This window comes from Anneissia japonica, unplaced genomic scaffold (assembly GCF_011630105.1).
Source record: "Anneissia japonica isolate Jap-2015-1 unplaced genomic scaffold, ASM1163010v1 scaffold232_len381862_cov165, whole genome shotgun sequence".
Lineage (NCBI taxonomy): Eukaryota > Metazoa > Echinodermata > Crinoidea > Comatulida > Comatulidae > Anneissia > Anneissia japonica.
The window spans coordinates 152514-174827 of NW_022702252.1; the positions used below are offsets into that span (position 1 = coordinate 152514).

At 33.2% G+C, this 22314-nt stretch overlaps 2 protein-coding genes across 6 annotated transcripts in view; both read right to left on the reverse strand.

The window, feature by feature from the left end:
- Positions 1–2444: 2444 nt before the first annotated feature.
- LOC117103822 (coiled-coil domain-containing protein 61-like) overlaps positions 2445–22314 on the reverse strand; it is a gene marked incomplete in the record, with an annotated part of 38068 nt that continues 18198 nt past the window's right edge. The window contains 13 exon segments of the mRNA XM_033244447.1: positions 2445–2681; positions 3511–3599; positions 3919–3953; positions 4226–4292; positions 4797–4899; positions 6370–6455; positions 7900–7978; positions 8555–8769; positions 9460–9542; positions 10036–10252; positions 11586–11632; positions 16812–16917; positions 17499–17659. Of these exon segments, the coding sequence (XP_033100338.1) occupies positions 2593–2681; positions 3511–3599; positions 3919–3953; positions 4226–4292; positions 4797–4899; positions 6370–6455; positions 7900–7978; positions 8555–8769; positions 9460–9542; positions 10036–10252; positions 11586–11632; positions 16812–16917; positions 17499–17659 (1377 nt within the window).
- On the reverse strand, positions 19582–22286 carry LOC117103823. Of its 5 annotated transcripts, none has more exons than XM_033244450.1 (3): positions 21563–22286; positions 21207–21409; positions 19582–20897 (listed from the first exon to the last, which is right to left on the reverse strand). In XM_033244450.1, exon 3 carries the CDS (start codon positions 20685–20687, stop codon positions 19914–19916), a length of 774 nt encoding a protein of 257 aa, XP_033100341.1. In that variant the 5' UTR covers positions 20688–20897; positions 21207–21409; positions 21563–22286; the 3' UTR covers positions 19582–19913. The 5 variants fall into 5 exon arrangements, with proteins under 5 accessions (XP_033100341.1, XP_033100340.1, XP_033100339.1 ...); XM_033244452.1 differs by having other exon boundaries at positions 20691–20897; positions 21258–21409; XM_033244451.1 differs by having other exon boundaries at positions 20691–20897.

The following is a 22314-nucleotide window of genomic DNA, read 5'->3' on the forward strand; positions in this document are numbered from 1 at the left end:
TATTACTTCTTTGTTATACCAGACTTCAGGCTGCTAGTTCAGGGAAGATACACCTAGACGATAACTTAAAAATAACGGATGTATGTTTGCTTTGTTATCTTGCTGGCAGTACACTCAACTGCACGAGTGTGGGCACCATCTAAACATATACCAACCCATGCAAAAAGTAGACAAGAAAACTTGCACTTGGAAGAAACAATAAGGAATGCTGTCTCAGTGTCTTAGGGGATTATTGATCCCCTAAGACTTTCCTGGCAGTTTATTAGATTTAGACACATCATGTTAATGGTATGCGGCTAGATGAAATTTTTTAAAAGTATATTTGTGCATACTTGGCACACAGGAAGGAACATAAGAAAAGGTATGACAGTCAACATGTTAATAAACTATTGTAATACTTGGTCATACACTTTTTAGGCTTAGTGTGTTATATTAATACTTTTTGTTTTAGTATTATTTGGTATTTCTCTTCCCAAGTGTACATTTCTAATAGAAATATGGAGAAGCTGCTTCATTTGAACTATTGTATAGTGATTTTTGCTTTAGCTGCCCCAGACCAGTGTTGGTAATTGGTCATTTTTATTTTTACATTTGATAGATAATAAAAGTGAAAAGATGAAGTGAAGTAAACTTTCTAAATTATTATTTCAACAGATTATTAGCTTTTTTCACAGAATACAATAACTCATTCACTTTTGGCACTGAGGTTTACTGCAATTAAGTATCTTATGCATGCCTGCATGTTACGCATGCCTGCCTTTGATGCCATATGCCCCATAATCAGGTGACATTGCTAATATCCAGGTCAGCTGTCAGAGGGATGACATTGGAAAAGCTGATGAATTTGTCACAGTTATCATGCGTCACTGGAAAAATGGCAGATTGCAATTGGATTTGTCAATAATCTAACAGATATTTTATGTAATGCTCTTTTTGGCGACATGGAAATGAATTACTATAATTATGCAGTAATCAACAAATATGTTTATCAGTATTTTTTTATGTTTAAGAGATTGGAAGCTACAGTACACAACATACTTTAGCAATTCTGTAATTGCCATTCTATATTGGTCAAATTTTAGCCATTGAATTTAGAAATTTGGGTGAGGCACAAGTGTGCAGCCAATATTTAGTGGCATTACCCATGTCTAACCAAATAGATGAAGATGTACCAGTCAAAATTTATGAAGATGTGGGCATGTAATACTGTATAAATTTCCTATTCCGCAACCCACTATATTTTGTCATTCACATTGTTAGGCCCAAAGGCAAGGCGGTACCACAGGTTTGTTGGTCAAGATTTAGATAGCATTACAGACAGATACAATGGTACCAACAGGTTCTGTTATTTTCCCACAAGAATTAGTTCCACTTAAATTCATTGGTATGCTGTTATCTTGATAAAAATCAATGCCATTATGAGGATGTCAAAATTGAGGGCGCTGTAGTTAAAATGTTTTAAAGTGAGATGGTCTGAGTACTGTGAGGGTGCTATCAGGTTATTTACTGTTTATATTATAGCCAGAACATATAAGTCTTCTGAAAAAAAAGGTGTGTTGCCCAAGCCGACCAAATATACATTTATGTGATCTATGAAACTTGAAACTCATGGGTTCTAGCCTAGTGCTTACTACTTTAACAGGCACAAATGCATGAGGGTGATCATAAGCCAAACAGTTCTAAAGCCAGGCACTCACTGGCAACTCCACTCCCTGCAAGCACTAGACAACGCCACGCTGTCTGCTGATTGCTGGTGGCAGTCTGAACGAATTGTCATTAAAAATGATCAGGTGTGCACACGCCGTGGTGTTCTGGGGCGGATCCAGAGATATCCCAAGGGGGGCCCCCAATTGAGATAATACTACCCTAGGGGGTCCGAAATTTTTGTATTCTAGATGCCTGAAAATAATGTCTGCAGTGTTTTGGGCGATCAATTTTTTCTTTTCTTTCTTTCTTTCTTTATACTTTCCAAAAGGGGGAGCAGGGCCCGCCCCACTAAATCCGCCCCTGGCGTTGCATTCTCCATAGAATCTCGTCGAACGCAGTGAGTACCTGGCTTAAAATTAGGCTTAAGTGAAAAAAAATCGGCAGACCAACCAATCTCATTTTAAATTCTTACTCTGCATGGGAAACATGAAAAAATACAGAAAATACAAATAAAAAATTAAATAATTTACATATTCTTTTATTTACAACTATCATACATCTATAATACAAAGACTGTATTGAAATGCAAAAATTCATTTACAGTATAAAAAGTACCTTCTTGCTAGTACAGTACCTAAAAATTTATAAAATCAAGATTATTACTAAATATTAGAGTAATCTACACAGCAACAAACAGAGGTACAATATTTACATCTTTGCTGACCTGAGTATTTTAACACACCAACCAAACTGGTATTTGCATATTAAGCTATACATTTTCATTATTTGTAAATTACAGGTGTATATAAATAAGATAACGAAATGCGAGCATTAGTCAGGCAAGGTAACGAGGAAGGTTTTTGAACTTCATTGTTTAAATCTGCATTTCCGGTGGCTTTTAATTTCATCAAGGACGTGCTAAATGTGATTTGCCACAGAAATCACTCATTCAATGTTTGTTTTCATGAATTCTTGCAGCGCCACCAACCTTGCGTCAATATCTGACATCTCAGCGCTCCTGTCGTAATAATCATCTAAATGAAATAGAAAAAAAAATATTACATAATAGCACGCATCAAGATTTCAATAAGGAACTGTCAAATCTATAATGTGAATCCTACAGAATCAATCAGGGTAATGGATCTGAATCACATAAAAGTACAATCCATTTCAATGTTGATAAACATGAATAGCTACGTTTTTTAATTATGAAATTTGTGTTCTTTAGGTGTATTTTTCACTAATGTAAACATGCCTTCCAGGCATTAGCTGTTGTAGTTGTATTTTTTACTAACATATAAATAATTTTTAAGTTCAAAAGAACAAATAGCTAAACTTAATAATGTAGATCAGATTCTATGCTTAGTGTCCTTGGGCAAAAGTCAGACACTTTATCTCTTCAACCTGGAATATAAATGGGTTATTCTTTGTTGTTTATCTTATTGACGTCTTTTGACTTTTTATTTTAAATAAATGATTTAATAATTGCAATTTGATTTTTTATCTTTGGATGCTGAATGTTGACAATCTATTTTTAAACATATAATTCAAATTGAAATTTTTGTAAATTAGATAATAATTAAATTTTAAAATTTGATGTAATTATTTTTCCTCTATTTTTTGGGCATCTTGCAATAACTTCTATTTTTTCAATGATTTTTGTAAGTTCAAGTTAAATTTTGAATTTAAAGCACCTTATTTTGCTAGCACCCCCCTCACTTAATTGTCAAGCTCTCCCACTTAAACTTCATGCCAACCATCAACCACACCCACCCTGAAGCCTTACCACTATGCTACACAACTTCTACTCGCACACCTCAGCTGTGGAACCTTTACATGATACGCACATCTGTTGTGGCTTACCTTGATATGTTTTCCTTTTATTGGTTTTATTTGCAAGTGGTTTGCGTACCCTACTGTGATCAGCCACTGGATCTGGGGTACTCATCACTGTGATTGGATGTTAAGATAAGCTTCATTGCTTTATTATACATTATTACTACAAATCCTATGCTTTAAATATTGTTGTTTTGTTTTCCATTGCATATCAACTCGGTAGTTGCAAAAGCAAAATATCCATTGTATCAGTCAAATCAAATCAAATATGCATTTATTTTCCATACAATACAGTAATACAGTAAATAAGAATGCAAATTGTTATATCGATCTTTTCGTCAACCTTTTTTACAGTATTTTCAATACTTTTCTAAGACAAAAGAATATAAAAAGTGAAATAAAAAAAATGTTTATTAATCTAGTAACAAAGGATATCTTCTTGCCTTGCCTACACTGCTCTTCTTGTAAGTCTAGGGAAAGAAATTATGCAATTATAGCTTTGTATTCCATTATGCTCAGTATTCAATCATGAACAAAGAATATAAACCTGTTTCATTAAAACACAATGTCCACAAACAGCACTAACCACAGAACAGCACCACCAAGTATCTATCTTTTTCTATTAAATTGCACTATTGTCACAACTTTGTTAATAAGAAAGGTACCTTATTATCATATAGACAGAAAGTCATAACACAATTTTGGGATAAATAAATACATAATAAAAATCTTTGTAATTTACCACATTTGGACTAACCCAATATGATGAGTTTGGTGTTCTACCATGCTTCAAAACACCTTGTAATTCCCTATTTCAAAAGAAAATGAAAATTTTCATAAAAATAATTAAAGGGGATATTCTTGCAACAAAATCAAGCTTGAACATTAACATATATTAAATGCTTGCGGTACACCATGCAGATATCTATGTGGTGTATTGCAAGCATTTAATATATGGTGTTATTACTTCACCATGCAAACCTTCAAACAATATTGAGCATTAACATACTGTAACGATTGCTACAAAACAGAATAATCCCAGTATACTTTATTTTGATGTAATTATATGTCCAAACATTTTCAGAACTATTGTATGTCTAGTGTATGTCCTTGGACCCCTGTACCTAAAATTGTTTTTTTTAAATAATATAATAATTCAGTGCTACCACTACCTACCAGATACCCATTTATACACTTGGGCAAACATACGTGCCCTGCCCAAAGACATAACAAAAAAAAATCACAACAAAGGTTCAAAACACGATATTAAGGTTGAAAGGCTCAAATTCTACCGCTAACCTGCTTGAGCTTACCTACTTCTGCCTTGAGAATTATCCGACATGTACTCAACATCACTCAATCCAGCAGAGGAACGTCGACTACCCCTACTGTCTACTGAAGATGTCCTGGAGTTACCTGTCAATTGATACAAAATATCAATCTGGTTATAACATCTTTGATGACTTTCACAAGTCAAAATAAGCAAGTAAAAGCTATCCTTAACAAAACCAGCATTCACTAGCTTATATTCTAGAATATAATAATGCTCAAAGGATCAACTGATTTATACTCAAGGGTAGAGAAAGGCAAACATATGCAAGGTGCCCTGCCCTCAATCACCTTACTTTTTCATTATTCCTTTGCTATTATATAAGCTAATGCCCGTAATCTTAAAACAAACTTCAGTCGAACTTCGAACTAGCACTTCATTTAGTCCTAGTTGCAACTTAAATTTAAATTTGTATTCATAAACAACGTAGTTGAAGTTCTAACTACGAATAAATCAAGTCCTAGTTTTAGTTCAGCTGAAGATGGCTGGCAAGGAACGACTATCGAACTAACCAATGAAAAGAGCTAATTTTAATAGCAGACAAAATTTTAGAGATCGGTAACGCGGATGAATATTGAGCTGCCGTCTGTCGTTCAAAAACATATTTCTTCATAATAGACCATCATTCGCTTAATTAATTTTCTATAATAATAACTATATTAATCGTTAACATATAACGATAGAGAAATTCATCAGTCACTGAAGATTTGTTTTCTTTGGAGAAATATTATCGTTAAGCCTGAGCGAGGGCGGCGCCATCTTTGCTGTTGTTACAGTGAAGCTACGTGGCCGCTACAGGATTCCGTGTAAATCAGGAACTATCGTATGTGCCTAGCAAAAGAGGTTAATTTCATGTTTTAAAAGCTTAACTTAATGTCTTTTCTTGAATAGCCAAAGATACATCCAACCTACTTATACAATCGTTTTTATTCTTTTCAGTCTATCGTGAGTTACAAAAACATGTTTTTATTGGGGTAAATATTTCAAGTGGGTGATTTAGCCTGACCCTAGGCTGACTAAAAAAAATGGCCTGCAGAGGTATCATTTTAGTCATTTAGTCGTAGTGCTAGTCGAAGTTTGTTTTGAGAATACGAAAAAGCTCAAACTACAACTAAAGTTCATTTTAAGAATACCAGGGTTAGTGTTCAGTATATGTGGCTCTCAATTGGTAATGATGGTTGAGCCATTGAAACATGTTGTGGTGTAAACTTTATTTATATTAAATGCATTGCAGCATTTGTATTATCAACTGATTATTTGCAAATAGAATATAAACATAGACTCAATTATGGCCTCACTTCTGTCATTCTTTGGAGTCAACATACTCATATTCTATAATAATTTTCAATTTATAATAGCAGATTTTGCACTTTACATTAGGTGCAATCATGAAAACTGCATACTGATGGTGAAAGCTTAGGGAATAAATCATTTAAGTTTGTGCACAAAAGTGCTACCTCTTTTTCATTTTATATGAATTAACTTTTTAAATGTATTCGTTTAAGACTGGTGTAACCATGGTTATTGCCTAAATTTTTACTTCATAATTACTTCACCTGTTTTCCTTTGTGTTCTTGATCTTGACCTCGATCTTCTATCCAGTGAACTTATACCAGATATATCAAATCGTTTTCGCCTTTCTCTGCAAAAAAAAAACCAAATAATAGAAATGCATAAATTAAGAAATATTGGGCTTTATTCGACTGGTTCATTGCGAATCCAAGTACGAATTTTCGTTGAGTATTATTTTCATTTGACTGGTTCGTAAAACAGACTTTGTTGACAACGAAAATTAACGCAATCAGAGTATGTTAATCAGCATTAAGTTATGCAGTTTAGCAACAACATTTGCGTTAATATAATTTAGATTAAATTTCTGAAAATAAAAATTACAATATTTACCCACATTGAAGTCAAAAAATAATTGTAGGCTAACAGAATTCAAAAACTGGATGAAAAGATTTTTTTATGAAAAACCCATACTGCCAACAATCCTAAGCAGCCTTGATTACGCAGTGTGTATCGCGGTAACTTGGCAGCTATTTTGTTTTGTCGAGTATTTACCAGTTATCTATTCAACTGGTCGTCTTCGTTAAGTAGGATTTTACTACAGCGCAGGTGGCCGTGGTTAAACGAAGAACGACCAGTCGAATACGGCCATTGTTGGAATAAGTCTCACACTATCGAGAGCATATATCCAATAAACCTTTCAAGAGTTTCAATCAAACTTAGCAACTGAACAATCAAAACATCGCTAAGATATGCGCTTTTCCCACAAACACGTTTCCCAAAAACGCATGGGTATACACAAATCTTTTTGTTAGCCCTTAGTAACCATATCCAAGGAGACTGCCTAGCGGAAAGGTCCATTCACACATACATTTCACCATTTGTAACAATTTATAACAAGTATTGCTACGTGTGAAGTTATTATCATGTACCAAATCACAGTGAAGTTATTCTTTGTGATCTCTCCAAGGCCAGTAAGGATTACAAGATTCACAAGATGTATGATCACCACCATGATACACAATTAAAAAAATTAAGACAATCATGGCAAATATAACAGCTTGACCAATACTACTACTCAACCCAGAGAGTAGTATAATAGGAAATTATGTTTAGTCAGATTCATCAGGGGTGGATCCAGATATATCCGAAAGGGGGACCAAAAGTGGGGTTGATCAAGGTAACACAACTTGAAATTTTTGTTTTCTAAACGTCCGATAATAACCTCTGAAGCGTTTTGGACGAAAATTTTTTTCTTTTTTTCATAGGCAAAGGAAGGCCAATCATTATAGACATTATTAAGACCCAGGCTCTGGACGTATTTCCACAATAATTTGACAAAATAATAGCAGCAATACTATATAGGCATAATTATGTACTGTAGCTGCGTGTGTTTAGTGGATTAAAGGGCAGCAGAAAAGCAATCGTTTCAGGCCATATCATTACCATCATCTCTATAATTGATATTATAATGATATCAAATGTCAGTACTGTTATCATAGTTATAAGCACCTGTTAAAACAACATCATAATTATTAGTGACTATTGTATATACACTGTAAATTGAATCAACATACATTTTAGACTTAGTTTCTTGTTGCTTTTTTTTCTTGTCTTCAATATAAGCTGTTGGATTAAAGCGAGGAACACGAGCACCTGCAGAACAAAATGGTATTTAAAATGGTTTAAAGGTACAAGAACCTAAAATACAAAATGGCTTAAAAGGTACAATCCAAGCAACTGAAATACACAACAGATTTATGGTACAAGCACCTGAAAAATACACTTCAATTTTTTTCAATGACAGACCCACCCATTCTCTTTTAGGTCTTCATAATATAGGCCTACTATTATGTAGCCTTTGTTTTTAAAAATATGCCCCTCACTTAATCCTTTATCCCCATTAGCCTCTTCTTCCCCATGTCAATACTCTACGCTACTAGATACAGAAAAACTCAGACTCAGACTATTGTTCACAATGCTTGAGTAGGTTTCCATAGAAACACTTTTATTTCTGTGAGTAGTGAAATCAGGCGGAAAATTGATATATTTTTTAGCAATGTCGTTCAGGCCAGAAAAAAATCTTTGATAGGCCGGAAATGGCCTGCATGCCAGGTGTTGTTTATTATATTTTGATTTTAGTTTAATCAAATATCAGCCATTCCTATTGCTTTTATATCATATTTAAGGAAACCTGTTGTTGGTGTCACATAAAAAGCCATAAGGTTTTACCTGCCGGCGAAGGAGACCGACTGCCTATAGAAGACAACGATGGAGTACGTCCTCTAGAAGTAGACCTGTGCCTTGGTTCCCTGGAAAAAGCTCTTTCCCGGGACTTTGACCTTTGCCTAGAAGCTTCACGTGCTCTTTCTTGCGTGCTCAATGACTTCCGAACTGGTTTATGGTGAGACAACCTCGATGGTGGTAAAACTGAAGGAGATCTTCCACTTGGAAAATGAATATAAACAGACTGAAAATTAATCGATCACATACATATTTCTAATATAACATATTCAATTATTTTAGATTTTTCACATTCAAGAAGGCATTATCATTTGCCATTTACTGAATAGATTTTATATGTGATTTAATTGTTAATGCTCAATATGAAGTTTAGGGAGTGGAATTGTTTAACTGTGCACATTAACTACCAAGCTATTGCAGTGTTATTCAGTTTGCTGCTGGGTATGCTTGTCCACTTTGGTTTACTGTACAACCACTTGAGCAACTTATTTAGACCTTTCAGACTTACTTGGATTTGATTGACCTTCTTTGCAATTATTAATTGCAAGATTAACTAAAGTTTTGACCATTATCTTCTGATTTTCTTAATAACAGTTTAAAATCAAGGGCTAAAATTTATCACAAATTACTAGACTTCTTACAGATGATTGTCTTGTTGTTTTTAATCTAAATTGGTATGTTTTAAAGTTTATAGCAGATGCAGTTGCTTTTTCTACATTTAAATTATATCTGTATATCATTTTCAACTCCACTAGAGAAAAAATTTAAACAATGAATCATTGAATGAAAGAGCTCACTCCAATTTACTGAATATGAATTATACAAAAGTCATTTTTTTAATTTACACTGGTCTTCTTTGAAGGCGGTTTGTACCATGTACCATGTACAATTACCTTCTTTTATAAACAGCAAGCTCATTAGTTAGACTCTTCACTCTCACCCTTAAATTTCTCTCACTTGCTCTAAGTTCCTCCACCTAAAATAAACAAGAATTTGATGATTAAGACATATACCAATGCCTGTGTGGCAAATAATAAGGCTTTATTCCCATGTTCATCAATTCCTTCCTGCTATGTACAAATAGAAATTCATCCATGGTGTGGATATTAGTTGTGAAAAGTATTCAGTACACTGTTGGCCAGTGTTGAGGACATTGAACAAATACATTGTTTAGGGGTTTGTTTCTGCCACTATATTTTCTTGATTTTGTCTAATACAATGTATCCAACCATTTTCCTGTCTAGCACAAAACCTTAAGCACCTTCTTACATCTACTGTATACTTAGCTCCAAAAATCCATATAAAGCAAGGAAAAAACAGTTATATTTGATCAAAATAATTAACATGAATGCAGGCATGTCAATGTCATTTGGGTTTTTTTTTTATTATTGTTGGATTTGATTTTATGATTTTATATAGGAAAAAAATGCATGCTTTTGTCAATGTTATTAGTTTTAACTTTTTCTTACCTCTTCCACTAGGTTTTTGAACTCTTGATTTCTTTTGGCTGTTGATCTTTGGAATTTCCTTCTCTCATTTATCAGTTCTTCTTCAGTATTTTTGACGGCATTCTTCAAGATGCGAATTTCCTTCACTGACGAACCCTTTGATGTCATTTTCAATTCTCGTCGGAACTGAAGATATGATGCTTCAAGTTCTTGTTTTTCTTGCAGAAGAATTTCATAACTAGGATAAACAAGTACTTCACATAAAGCTTTTGAAATGAATTGAAGAACTATGTAAGGTGATAAAGTATGTGGGAAAAGCTGGAGTAGTAGGTACAATTTGGTCTCTAAATCTGAAAGCCAGGCTCCAAAGGGGAAAAATGTTGCTATGTTCTACAACTAATTTTTCTAAGACACAAAAGCATATCTGATGAAAAACTGAAGGGAAACTGGCATATCCACCTTCCAAACCACCACCCCCCCCCCCAACTTCAATTTTTAAACATTCAAAAATTTGTACATCATTAACTGCTCCCAAGTTTTTCTCACATATAAAAAAAATGTTTTTCTCCAGAGTCTGGCTTTAAGGATGGGGTTAATTTCCAATCTGAGCAAGAAGATTTACATCATTTTTTTAACTAGGCAAATAGAATCACTGCCAATAAGTTCCATTTAACTCTTTCCAATCTGCACCAGGATGTGGCTGCAGCCATTTCAATAAACAATTATCAAAAGCAATCATGCTTTCACTATTATTTTTACCTTAAAGTTAAAACTATAATAAAAATACCAGAACTCCAATGCATTCGATGTTCGAAACAAGCAGAGCTGTGTGTATGTGACATACAAGATGTCTGTCGTAGATTCAGCCAATCAAAATACGTTTAAGCATCATTTCCAATGGAGCCCTCAATTTAACCATGAAAGTTTTTGAGTACAGCCTATCAGATACTCTACTTGGCTTCTTTTTGAGCTAGGTTGGTTTGATAATTCATTAACATTAATAATAATAATGATTAATGAAAAAATAATAGTCAGCCGTCTTTATGGTTGTATTATGTATACTAATCCTGGTGGCACTTTCTACGGCGGCTATCTTGGATGATACACATACACAACTCTGCATTGCTTCGTCGCCTGTCAGCACTCTAGTTGTTACAATAGCTCTACGATTACATCATTTCCAAAAGTTGACATTGAGGGCAGCAGAGCGCAGAGGTGATTACAATGTAATATTCAAGGCAACCCCAGGGGCGGATCCAGAAATGTCCAAAAGGGGGGGGCCGGAATGGGGGACCGAAAGTTGGGCCAATTGAGACAACACTGTCGTAGGGGGTCCGGGGCATGCCCCCGCGAAATTTGTGTTCTAGACGACCAAACATAACATTTGAGGCATTCTCGGCTATCATTTTTTTCTTTTTCTCTCTTTTTTTTCTTTTTTTTTTCTTTTTTTACCTCCCAAAAGGGGGGGGGCCAGGGCCGGGCCGGCCCCCCCCCTAAATCCGCCCCTGAACCCTGTGACGGTCCATGTTGAAATTGATGGTAAATTATGTGTAATTGTTAACTTAACTTACTCTTTCTGTAATCTGTGAAGTTCCACATTCCTATATTCAGGCTGGAGCTGAAGAAGATAAATATAAAGATTGGACAAAATTTACTAAAGTTGTACAATTGAATTTCTGATAATGAATTTTGAGGTTTTCCACATTTCACCCGCACCGTATGATTTACAGTATGAGATTCAAGAAATGTTATTTGTCCATATAAAAATACAGAAAATTGTGTTGCTTGGCAGTTGAAAGAACAAAAAATACATAAATACAATACAATACAATACTAAAATTCATAAAAGAATACAAGATAGATACATAATAAAAACATACAAATGACAATGAATAATAAAAAGAAAAAACTGTTAAAAAAAATGTTGAAAGGTAGCAAAAGTTACAACCTAATAAAATGTCTTCAAATTATTTAAAACATTATATATAAAAGTTAAAACAATTAAAACACTTAGGATAAAATTATGGCAATAGTAATAGGATTTAATCCGAGTGCCCATTTTCCATAAAATGGCTACAGCAATCGCCACATACTACAAAAATCCTGAAATAGATTATCAGCCAATTAAATGAGTTATTTCTGATATTTTTGGCTGGTAATATAAATTTACTATCAATATCATTATTATTCAATTTATTCACAAAGAATCATACGCAATTCCATAAATCTGTGTATAACCCCAAGATACTACAAGCACAAACAAAAATTCACATCAAATATTCATCACCAGTGCAATCAATTTAGCTAGGTTGGCATATACATGAATTTTGATCCAATTGCAAACAGGTTGTTGACATAGAAAATTTAATTAGATAAATTAAGATGCATATTGCAAATTAAAATAATTTTTAATGCTCTGATGCACTTTAGATGATGAAATATTGATTAAATTAAAATTTGATGAGGTATACCATTTCTGATTACTTTTATTTCTATGAAGGTTAATGGATTATGTTGAACTAAAGCTTTAAAAATTCAAATTACTATTAAATATGTACAAAATCTCAACCTTGAAAGAAATTCATTAAATCTTTTATTTTAAAACAGTATCTTATGTGATAATTTGTTATAAGAACCTATGTACATGAATTAATTTATATTTCATTTTGTTGGCAACGTTTCAAAAGCCACTAGTTTTATGAAAATTTTGCTACAAGCAACCTATTGCGCCATATTTAAGAACTGAAAAAATATGGAATTCATGTACTGTACATTGTAGTCTTTTTAAAATTTTCATTTTAATTCCGATTAGCAATAAATTTGTGGCAAATGCATACGGTAGAATTCTCCTTTATAAAATACTAATTTTTTATTTTCTTTACATATTTTATTATTAGACCTAATTTGACACCCCTACTCTGGCCGTGGTCGATCCACTTGAGATGGCTCGGCCTAGCCAAACGAGGCACAGCATCATAGGCCTTGTGAGGCAAGTCTGTACGCTGGCCGTTCCGCTTCAAGTTCACCAGCCAGAATTTGACACACCCCCATATACTCTGGCCCCTAAATGAGGACTAGTATCTTATAAACATTCCAAAATCTGCATCTTACTTCCAAACAGCACCAAATTCAAGGGTGACTGAGATACATGTAACATTGTCAATGTGTGAAAATTGGCTAGACGTTTTTGAGTTATGCGCCCGGAAGGACACACCCACAGACACGCGCTATTGCAATACCCTTCAGGCAAGGGTAAATGTATACAATTTATATGGTACACTAATATATTACATGAATCCATGGAAGTGATTTAACTTATATTATTTATTTGTAGTTGGAAAGCCACATAGAAAGTGATTATTTTCGTTATTGGCAATCTGGTCCACTTCCTAATATCATTTTTAATTGTATATTTTATGTGTTATTGTGTTTACAATATGTATCTTACACGAATTGACAAAATAAATGAAAAGAAATACATAATCTGTATATTTAAATAAACCTGTATACTGTATTCATATTAAGTTTGCTGTGCAGCGCCGTAAACAAAATACAAACAAATAGACAATAACAGTGCTCGAGTAGAAAAAAAAGTTTGTTCTTTCAGTTGTATGAAAAAGTGTGTCCATGGTGGGATTCGAATCTGTAACCTCTTGCTAACAAGGCATGTATATCATACTTATATGAAAAACCAATCATTTTTTTCTTGTTATTTAATTAAAACCTGCTAACTTTTAGGATTCTCTAAATGAAAAATATGTTGAAACTGGTTTTTGTGGATGACTTTTCCATAGCATATAAGTTTTTATTAAAATTTGTGTTTAGATTAATGCTCTAGAAATTAGTCATTAGTCAAAATTACCTTGAATTAAAATAATGGAAAGCTATAATAAATAATATAACTTAAAAATTGCCTGTTGATGGCAAGAACAATTTAGGAAGATTAACTGTTGTAATGACAATAATAGAAAATGCATTCCAATGCCAATACTTTAATGGTAAAAATAGATATTTATTAATTACTGTTACTATAAATAACTAATAAAAGATAACGAAGTGATCTAAATATAAACAAATGCGTAACAGAACTACTACTACAGCTTAATTACATACCTAGGATTAATATACTAATTTAAACAGTAATATTTGTTATACAACAATTTTTAATTCAGAAAAGTATTATGTAAGAAAGCTAATGACACTGTACGCAAGAAAACTAATGAAACTATACATAAGAAAGCTAATAAAACTGTATGTAAGAAAGCTAATGACACTGTATGCAAGAAAGCTAATGACACTGTATGCAAGAAAGCTAATGACACTGTATGTAAGAAAGCTAATGAAACTGTACGCAAGAAAGCTAATAACACTGTATGTAAAAAAACTAATGACACTGTATGCAAGAGACTAGCTATGACGCTGTATTTAAGAAAGCTAATGACACTGTATGCAAGAAAGCTAATGACACTGCATGCAAGAAAGCTAATGACACTCTACGTAAGAAAGCTAATGAAACTGTATGCAAGAAAGCTAATGACACTGTATGTAAGAAAGCTAATGACACTGTACGCAAGAAAGCTAATGACACTGTATGTAAGAAAGCTAATGACACTGTATGCAAGAAAGCTAATGACACTGTATGTAAGAAAGCTAATGAAACTGTATGCAAGAAAGCTAATGAAACTGTATGCAAGAAAGCTAATGACACTGTATGCAAGAAAGCTAATGACGCTGTATGTAAGAAAGCTAATGACACTGTATGCAAGAAAGCTAATGACAGTGTGTACTAAAAGCTAGTGAAATGGACCTTTGTTCTGACCAATCAGAACATGGCCAGGAGTACATGTTTCACAAGCACCCGTGTTGACCCACTAACGCATGTTTTGGTGTATGTTTATACGCTGTCGTCCTGTGGGACTTTCTGCATTCTGCAGACGATTCCGATCCACTAAAAATAGATAGCAGCTGATAGATAGGCCTAGTTTTTCTCAATGATGTATGAATTACCCTTGTTATCGATGTTAATTAGTAATGGTAGAAAAAGGAGATACAAAAATGAACGTCGGGATGGTATTGGTACGTACTACATGTATTACTAGTAATAGTATTATCAAGAGTCGACAGAAACGTCGGAAGCTACTACTAGGCCTAGTAGTACAGCAGTTGTTAGGGCATTGACTGCTTTGAATGTTACTGTGATGGTGAGTTTCAACAGTCCATCTATGACAGGGGTTCTCAACTAGGCCTAGCCTATAGGCCTATATCGCAATAGAGGAAAAAATGATTCATTGAATAAATTTGAAGGGTCAAGGTGTACCTTACAGACGCGTGTGAATGCTTTATATCTCGGTAGGAATAACTCGGAGGATGGCTGTTACAATTTGTTACTTTTTGTTGAATTTAACTTCACATGTGAATCGGGTATTATTGTTTAAAAATACGGATAATGTAGCCATATAGCCTGATATTCAAGAGAGCGCTGAATCCACGTGTGCATCAGGTCGTATGCTTGTAATGCAATAAGCATCTAGGAAGGAGTTTTCAATGGACTTCATAAATCTGTTTGGTCCGATAAAACTACTTAACCAATCAAATTCATGTTTAGATATGATTTAGAAGTTATGAATAATGCTTTCGAATGGACTTTTCCCCAGGAAAATTAACCTCTTGCTTTTGAAGCTGGAGGGATTTATATTAAAGACAGCTAGACAATTTCAGCCAATTTTACTAATTTTACACTGAAAAAAAAACCAAAGTGTGTAAAATCAAAATCATAGTTGAGTTGAATAGCTTGGTGGTTAAGATGCTTGCCTTCCAATCCCAGAGTCCTGGGTTCAATTCCTGCCAGTTGCAGGATTTTTTCTCACGACCAAAACAACTCCACTCCCTAAATCTCATATTGAGATTTAGTTTGTGTAAAGCATTGTATGTGTAAGGGATTGTCACCTACAAGTAGGATAGTGAAATATTCGCTATTGACAGTCCTTGGCACATGTATTGTGTGCATAAATAAATTTAAAAAAAAAAAAAAAAAAAAAAGTACGATGGTTGTGTTATGAATTCAATTATAATTTTATAATCATTGTATTTAGCACAAAATGTTATAATGTTAACCTTTTGTGTTTGTAAAACAAAAGGTGGAACTTATATTCTTTAGTCTTGATAATCCCATTGCAGCTGATACTCAGCTAAACTAAACTTAATATGAACATATTAAATATGTTTGTCTCCTTTTGCAAATTTAAATGCAATTCAGAGTTGCCACTCCAACATTTTGAAGAATCTGTTCAAACTGCCAAATGTTTTGATACATGCTATACAAATGCCAAAATAATATTATTATCATTACGCAGCAAGACTTCCTATGGCAATGCTTACTATTTTAATGATGTCAATCCCACAACAACAACAAAAATTATCTCATGATTATTAAAATAAGTCTGAAGAAACTGTAATAAAATGTCAGGCAAAATGTCAGGCAATACACAAAACACGTTAATGAGATATACAAATGCCAAAATATTATTATTATTATTATTTATTATTATTATTATTATTATGCTTAAAACTTAAGACTTTTTACAGAAATTTTGTGTACTATTTTGTGTGCGATTTAACTGCCACATGATTTCAATCCCAGAAAAAAATAAAATCTCATGATTATCAAAAAAGTTTAAAGAAATGGTAATAAAATGTCAGAAAATACACAAAAAACCTTGAGACACAAAATATTATTAAGGTGATTAGGGTGGCATTTAAAAAAATATACTAAGAATTAAATTCATGTAATATCTTACCTGTTTTTTTAAATGTTTAATCTCTATTTTTAAGTCACGAACTGTGTTCTGTAAAAGCACGGGGTCTGGTTTGCCTTGGTACGGTAATGGTAAAGGATAGTGGATTCTATAACATAAGATAGACAGTTTAATAATTGATTTAAATTCAATACATTCTTATTCAATAGCAAACATCTTGTTTTTTTATCCTATAGCAAGCGTTACCATTTTAGAAAATCCTTAGCCTTGAAAAAATACTAATTACTGAGTACAGTAGGTTGGTTTTAAGAAATAATTCATGAATTTAGCCTAAGGATTAGTTTAGTAATAAGGTTGTTGGTAGGTATTCTTGTTTTTGTAGGGGTTGAATCTACCGGTATACTTCTTCTCATCCTAAAGGTATTTGAATAGCATTTTAGTTTTGGTGAGGCAGGGGGTAGAATATTTTGTTCATTTTGTATTTTCTTATGTATGCTGCTTGTTTGGCAGATAATAACCCAAGATTGTTTCTGTAGCAATAAATAACTGAATTTTAATCTTGAATCTATCATTAAAACCATTGAAATTATAATGAAAAAATTAAACTTTAATAACATGACATTTGTTCTTGTATAAAAAATACTGGCAAGAAAAAAAAAAAAATATAAGCCACCAACAAAATACCCCATAAATTTTCAAAATAAAAAAAAATAAAAAAAATGTTCATACCGGTCAAATTCAACTGTGTATGTGACAATCAAATAACGTTTGGAATTGAGGGCAGCCTTCTGAGGACCTGGAATATTCCTGCTAGTAGCACCTGCCTTGCGATTCCGTAAAGATTCAAGGTCAGTATACGTCAGAAGGTCAAGGTTAACTGATTCACTAGTCTGTTTGAAGAGAAAACAAATTGATTAGAATATCAAACTTAACCTTGTTATGAGAAAAATTGTCATCATGTACATCTACACATTTTCAAATGGAAGTCTGTTTTCATTTCTTGCTGATCTTGTTGGTGCATATCATTATGGAAAATATAGTGCCTTATCTGTATTTAATGTATTAACAATTCATCATCTCAATCTTATTGAATGTAAATTTACAAGGACATTGATGCACATGAGCTTAACTTGGGTATCAATTATTAGCTTGTTCAGTCAATTATTACAATTACAAGGACCTGATGCAAACAACCTGAAGAGCTTTTCGTCCAAAAAAAATTATGCAACAAGGAAGGGTACACAATTATTTCTTTGTTCAGTTAATCATTATGTCATCATTTCTTCTCCAATGAAATTTTCCCATTTTATTTAATCTTTATGATGCCTTAAAAGTCCATTTCCTGATTTTCATAATTACAATTATTAGAATGTATTTTTATTTTCTTCTTTTTTTTTTTTTAATGATTACTTATTCTGCATTTTTTTTTGTCATTTTTGATTGGTATGCACAATTCCTTTTAATATGGTATGTGCCTTTTTTGTTACTTGTTACTTCTAAGAAAGCCATTGAAAAGTATATTTTTTTGTGACTTTTGAATGTTGAAATATAGTACCTGTAAATCTGTACTTAATATATTTACAATCATCTTAATCTTACATTACAATCATTGAATGTACATTTATTTAAAAAGACCTTGAAGCCCATGAGCAAACAGCTTATCATCCCAAAAAATAATGGAACTATAGTGCCAATTATTACCTTGTTTAGTCAATCGTTGTCATAATTTCTCCTCCAATGAAAATGTCTCATCCTATTTCATTCTTATGATGACAAACAGGTCATTACCTGATTCATTGGAAGAGTACTATCTTTTATTTTTATGTTTTGTGTACCTCTCATGAGGCATGAAGAAGAGCTCTGCACATGTTTACACTATAAGCCTTTTCGCAGTTCCGACTGCGCATGCGTCAGATTGAAGACAAAAAAGTTTCTGGAGATAAAAAACCACACTAGTCTTACAGACAAATTTTCGAAGTATCGAACTTTCTTACCTTAAATTTTGTATATATCATTTCTAGATTTTCAAACAGTAACATTTAAGTGGTAAATATATACTTTTTTTTTCATACACATAGTAGATTTGACTGAAATATTTAATTTCATTGCAAATAAGGTTGTTTGATCTAGGCCTACAAAAGTCGAGTTCTTTCCACAAACCGCACGGTGGTACGCGACGGGAGGTACGCGACGGGAGGCCTGTGCCTCCTATGTAGCTAAGTATGAGCATGAAGCTCGGCGACCACGGTCTGGCATAGCTGCGAATTTTGTATTGATAATCAACTACTAGTCATTTGTAGTATATTTTTTTTTGTATTCATTGATAAGCCAAGTTTATTTTTCAATTGAAAGTCAGTAAAATGGCATTCAATTAAAAACCATTTTTAAAAGCATTTTTAATATTAGTAAATGGATATATTAATGATAATGATATACACTTTAAACAGTTCCTTGGTAAATACAGTTATTTAAAAAAAAAAAATTATTTTGCAATTCATTATGATTTATAAATATTTTAATGCATATACTGTACTTGTTTTGTTTTAGACTGATGATTTAATCATCAATTATGAAGTTGTGTGCAGTAGTAGGTTGCAGCAACAGCTCATGTCACCTAGAAACAACTGGACTGCACAAACATGGAAATAAAAATGGAACTGGATGTTGCGATTGCCTTCCACCATTCAGTTAAAGTTAAAAAGACAAAGATGATTGCTAACTTAAGGATCCATGTAGAGAGAGCAATAAACTGATTGAAGGACTTCCAAATCTTGAACTCTACAATTACTCTCATCACAGTATCTGATGACATAATAACTGTGTGTGCTGCTCTATGCAATTTGCAACCAGATCTAATTTCTTGAATGAAAGTAACTGAATTGTAATTAGGAATGTGTAAATAAAATAAAGGAAAGTTTCTCTTCAAATAAAATTGTGGAGCGAATATTGTCAATTTTCTCTTTTTATTACAATTACTACACTGGTTAAAATGTTTCCTATTACAGTAAAAAAATATGTACATATTTGGAATTTATATTCAGTTGGCAACATACAGTAAATAATTTTGAAATAACTAGTGGTTATGAAACTAATAAAATAATTATATTTCATGGCTAATTGCAGATTTCTTTATTGCATTGTAAATTAACTCTGGGGCAATGAACTAAAAAAAAAATTGTTCAGCTTCAGACATTGCCCTAGTCCACACCTCATGGTCGTATTCAATACGCTGCAAAAAGTAACCCCCCTTGGTATATATAAAAAAAAATCGCACCAGTTTCTTTTAGTTATGCCCATTTGTGCTTGAATTTGATAATAGTATTGATGATTTGGTTTAAGTTCAAGTTTTTCATTTGTAGTTACATACAATGCCTCCATGTTTTCTTCCGTGGGTTGATCAAGTGCTATTGTACGTGGACACTTTATTTCCAGTAGTCCCTTTCCACAAGAACATTCTACTAATGCATCTGGGGAAGCCCCCATAAATATCTTTTTTGGATGTACAAACAACCCACATTCTGAGACTTCAATATTCACATGTCCTTTTCCTTTCAAAATTTTTTTATACAATGATCGTGCTATTGGTTCAGTAATCCTCCCATATTTAAGATTTGGTAGGTTTGGGTCAATGGGGGTATATCCCATAATTTTTTTTTTAATTGGGATGGGACCTTTACTTAAATGTGTATTACTATGGAGAGTCTTATTTCTAGTAACCACAGATTTCAAATTGGAAGCAGTAATACGTCCAGTTCTATATTTTGCCCATTCAACATTCTCTGATTGTCCCCGAGTTACTTTTTCAATGGCCATAATTTCTTCATGAGAGTATGTGGGCAAGTCATTGATAAAATTTTCAGGTGATTGAAAATTGGCTGCAAGTAGTTGTAGACTCTTTGGAACTGCTATGTCATGCATGTTTCTACCTCCACTCCAATCCCTACATTAAAATCCTCCTGAGGGTTATAATTCATGGCTATTGTGGACTCCTCCAAATATTTCCATATAGTTGAATCGCTGCAGCTGGGAAAAAGAGCATCAACTATCCACTGCGCTGTAGGCAGTTGTCTTGAATTCTTCATTGGGTTAAAAAGCTTTCGTGATTCTGTATTAATTCGTGCTGATTTCCTATATTGAAAAAAAAAAAGGGAAAAAAATCATTTGTTAAAACAGGCTTATTTCGTTAAATATCATCAGCAACATCAGGTTGCCTGTTTATAATAATTTACATGTTTCAATGTACTGATGTTTAAGTTTTACATATGTACTACAGTATAACAAAAGTATGCCTTGTCAAAACAAGTTGCTTGTGAAGCACTGTACTGTAGGTTAATCACGATTTACACAAGATACATGCAAGGTCAATTTACTATATATTGTACAGTTGTTTTTATGTTTTTGTAAATTTTTTATTTTGTAGAATAAAAAAGCCCATACTCTGTTTATAGTAGTTTGACTTTGCCCATTGCATGTCAGACACTGGTTTACCTTTAATTATTTTCATCCTTTTTGTCCCTCTGTAGACATTCCAACTGCAAGTTTTTGATGTGCATGGTACTTGGTTCTTGGAAACACCAGTCATAAAAGCATGATCCAGCTTGAAGATCACGGCTGCAACATGGTTACATGAAGAACCAAGTCTAAAAAGAAATATAGATTACACAGTCATTTAAATTCTAATATTTACAAATCTAACTTTAAGTTTACATAGTTAATTCACAAATATAATTTATATGTTTTTTTCTTTAAATATAGAAATAATAACCTAACAAGAATATTGTATTTACACTCACCCTGCAAACAGCCACAATATGCACTGCACATTTTCCCCGTCTTTTTTCCAGAGCAAACCATACAGAATGTGGTGTATTCTTAATTGCCTGTGATGGTGTACATTGTGCCTTAACAAAGCAGATATTGCTGTCATCCAAAATATTATGATAAAATATTTCATGAAGCCATTTATTATCGAAATAGCTATATGCTTTCCCTTCTTTGTAGTCCGATAACAGTCTACTTTTAAGTGAAGGTGTTTTCGGTTTCCTCTTGGTCGGTTCACTAACACAAGGTGCCTCATTTAGCAGCCAATCTCCTATCTCGAAATAGGTTACAGGGGGCCAAAAAATCACCCCTTCCTTTTCACTTACCACCCATCTTTTAATTCATGAAGTGGATCCAGTAGTTTTTTACCATATACGTATAGTAGTTCAGAATATTGAAGACACTGTGATCTTTCTTCGGCTCCATCCGGTTTGACCGCATAGTTAAGCTGTGCAGTACTATACACAAGGGCCTGGAGTTCGATTTTTCTTCCCTTAGTTTTCAGTCCCCTCAATCGCAAATAGGAACTTTCCACAATTGTAGTTCATCCCAAGTGATACTAGATGTACTACCATCCATATTAAATGATGTTTTTAATGTATTTGTGAATCTCACAAGACAAATAAAGTTGAGATAATCTTCGATTCACTAAAACAAAACACATCGTATCGCGTGTGTCAGGGTATGTTTATCTCCAGTAACCTTTGACCGCGTACTTCTGTTT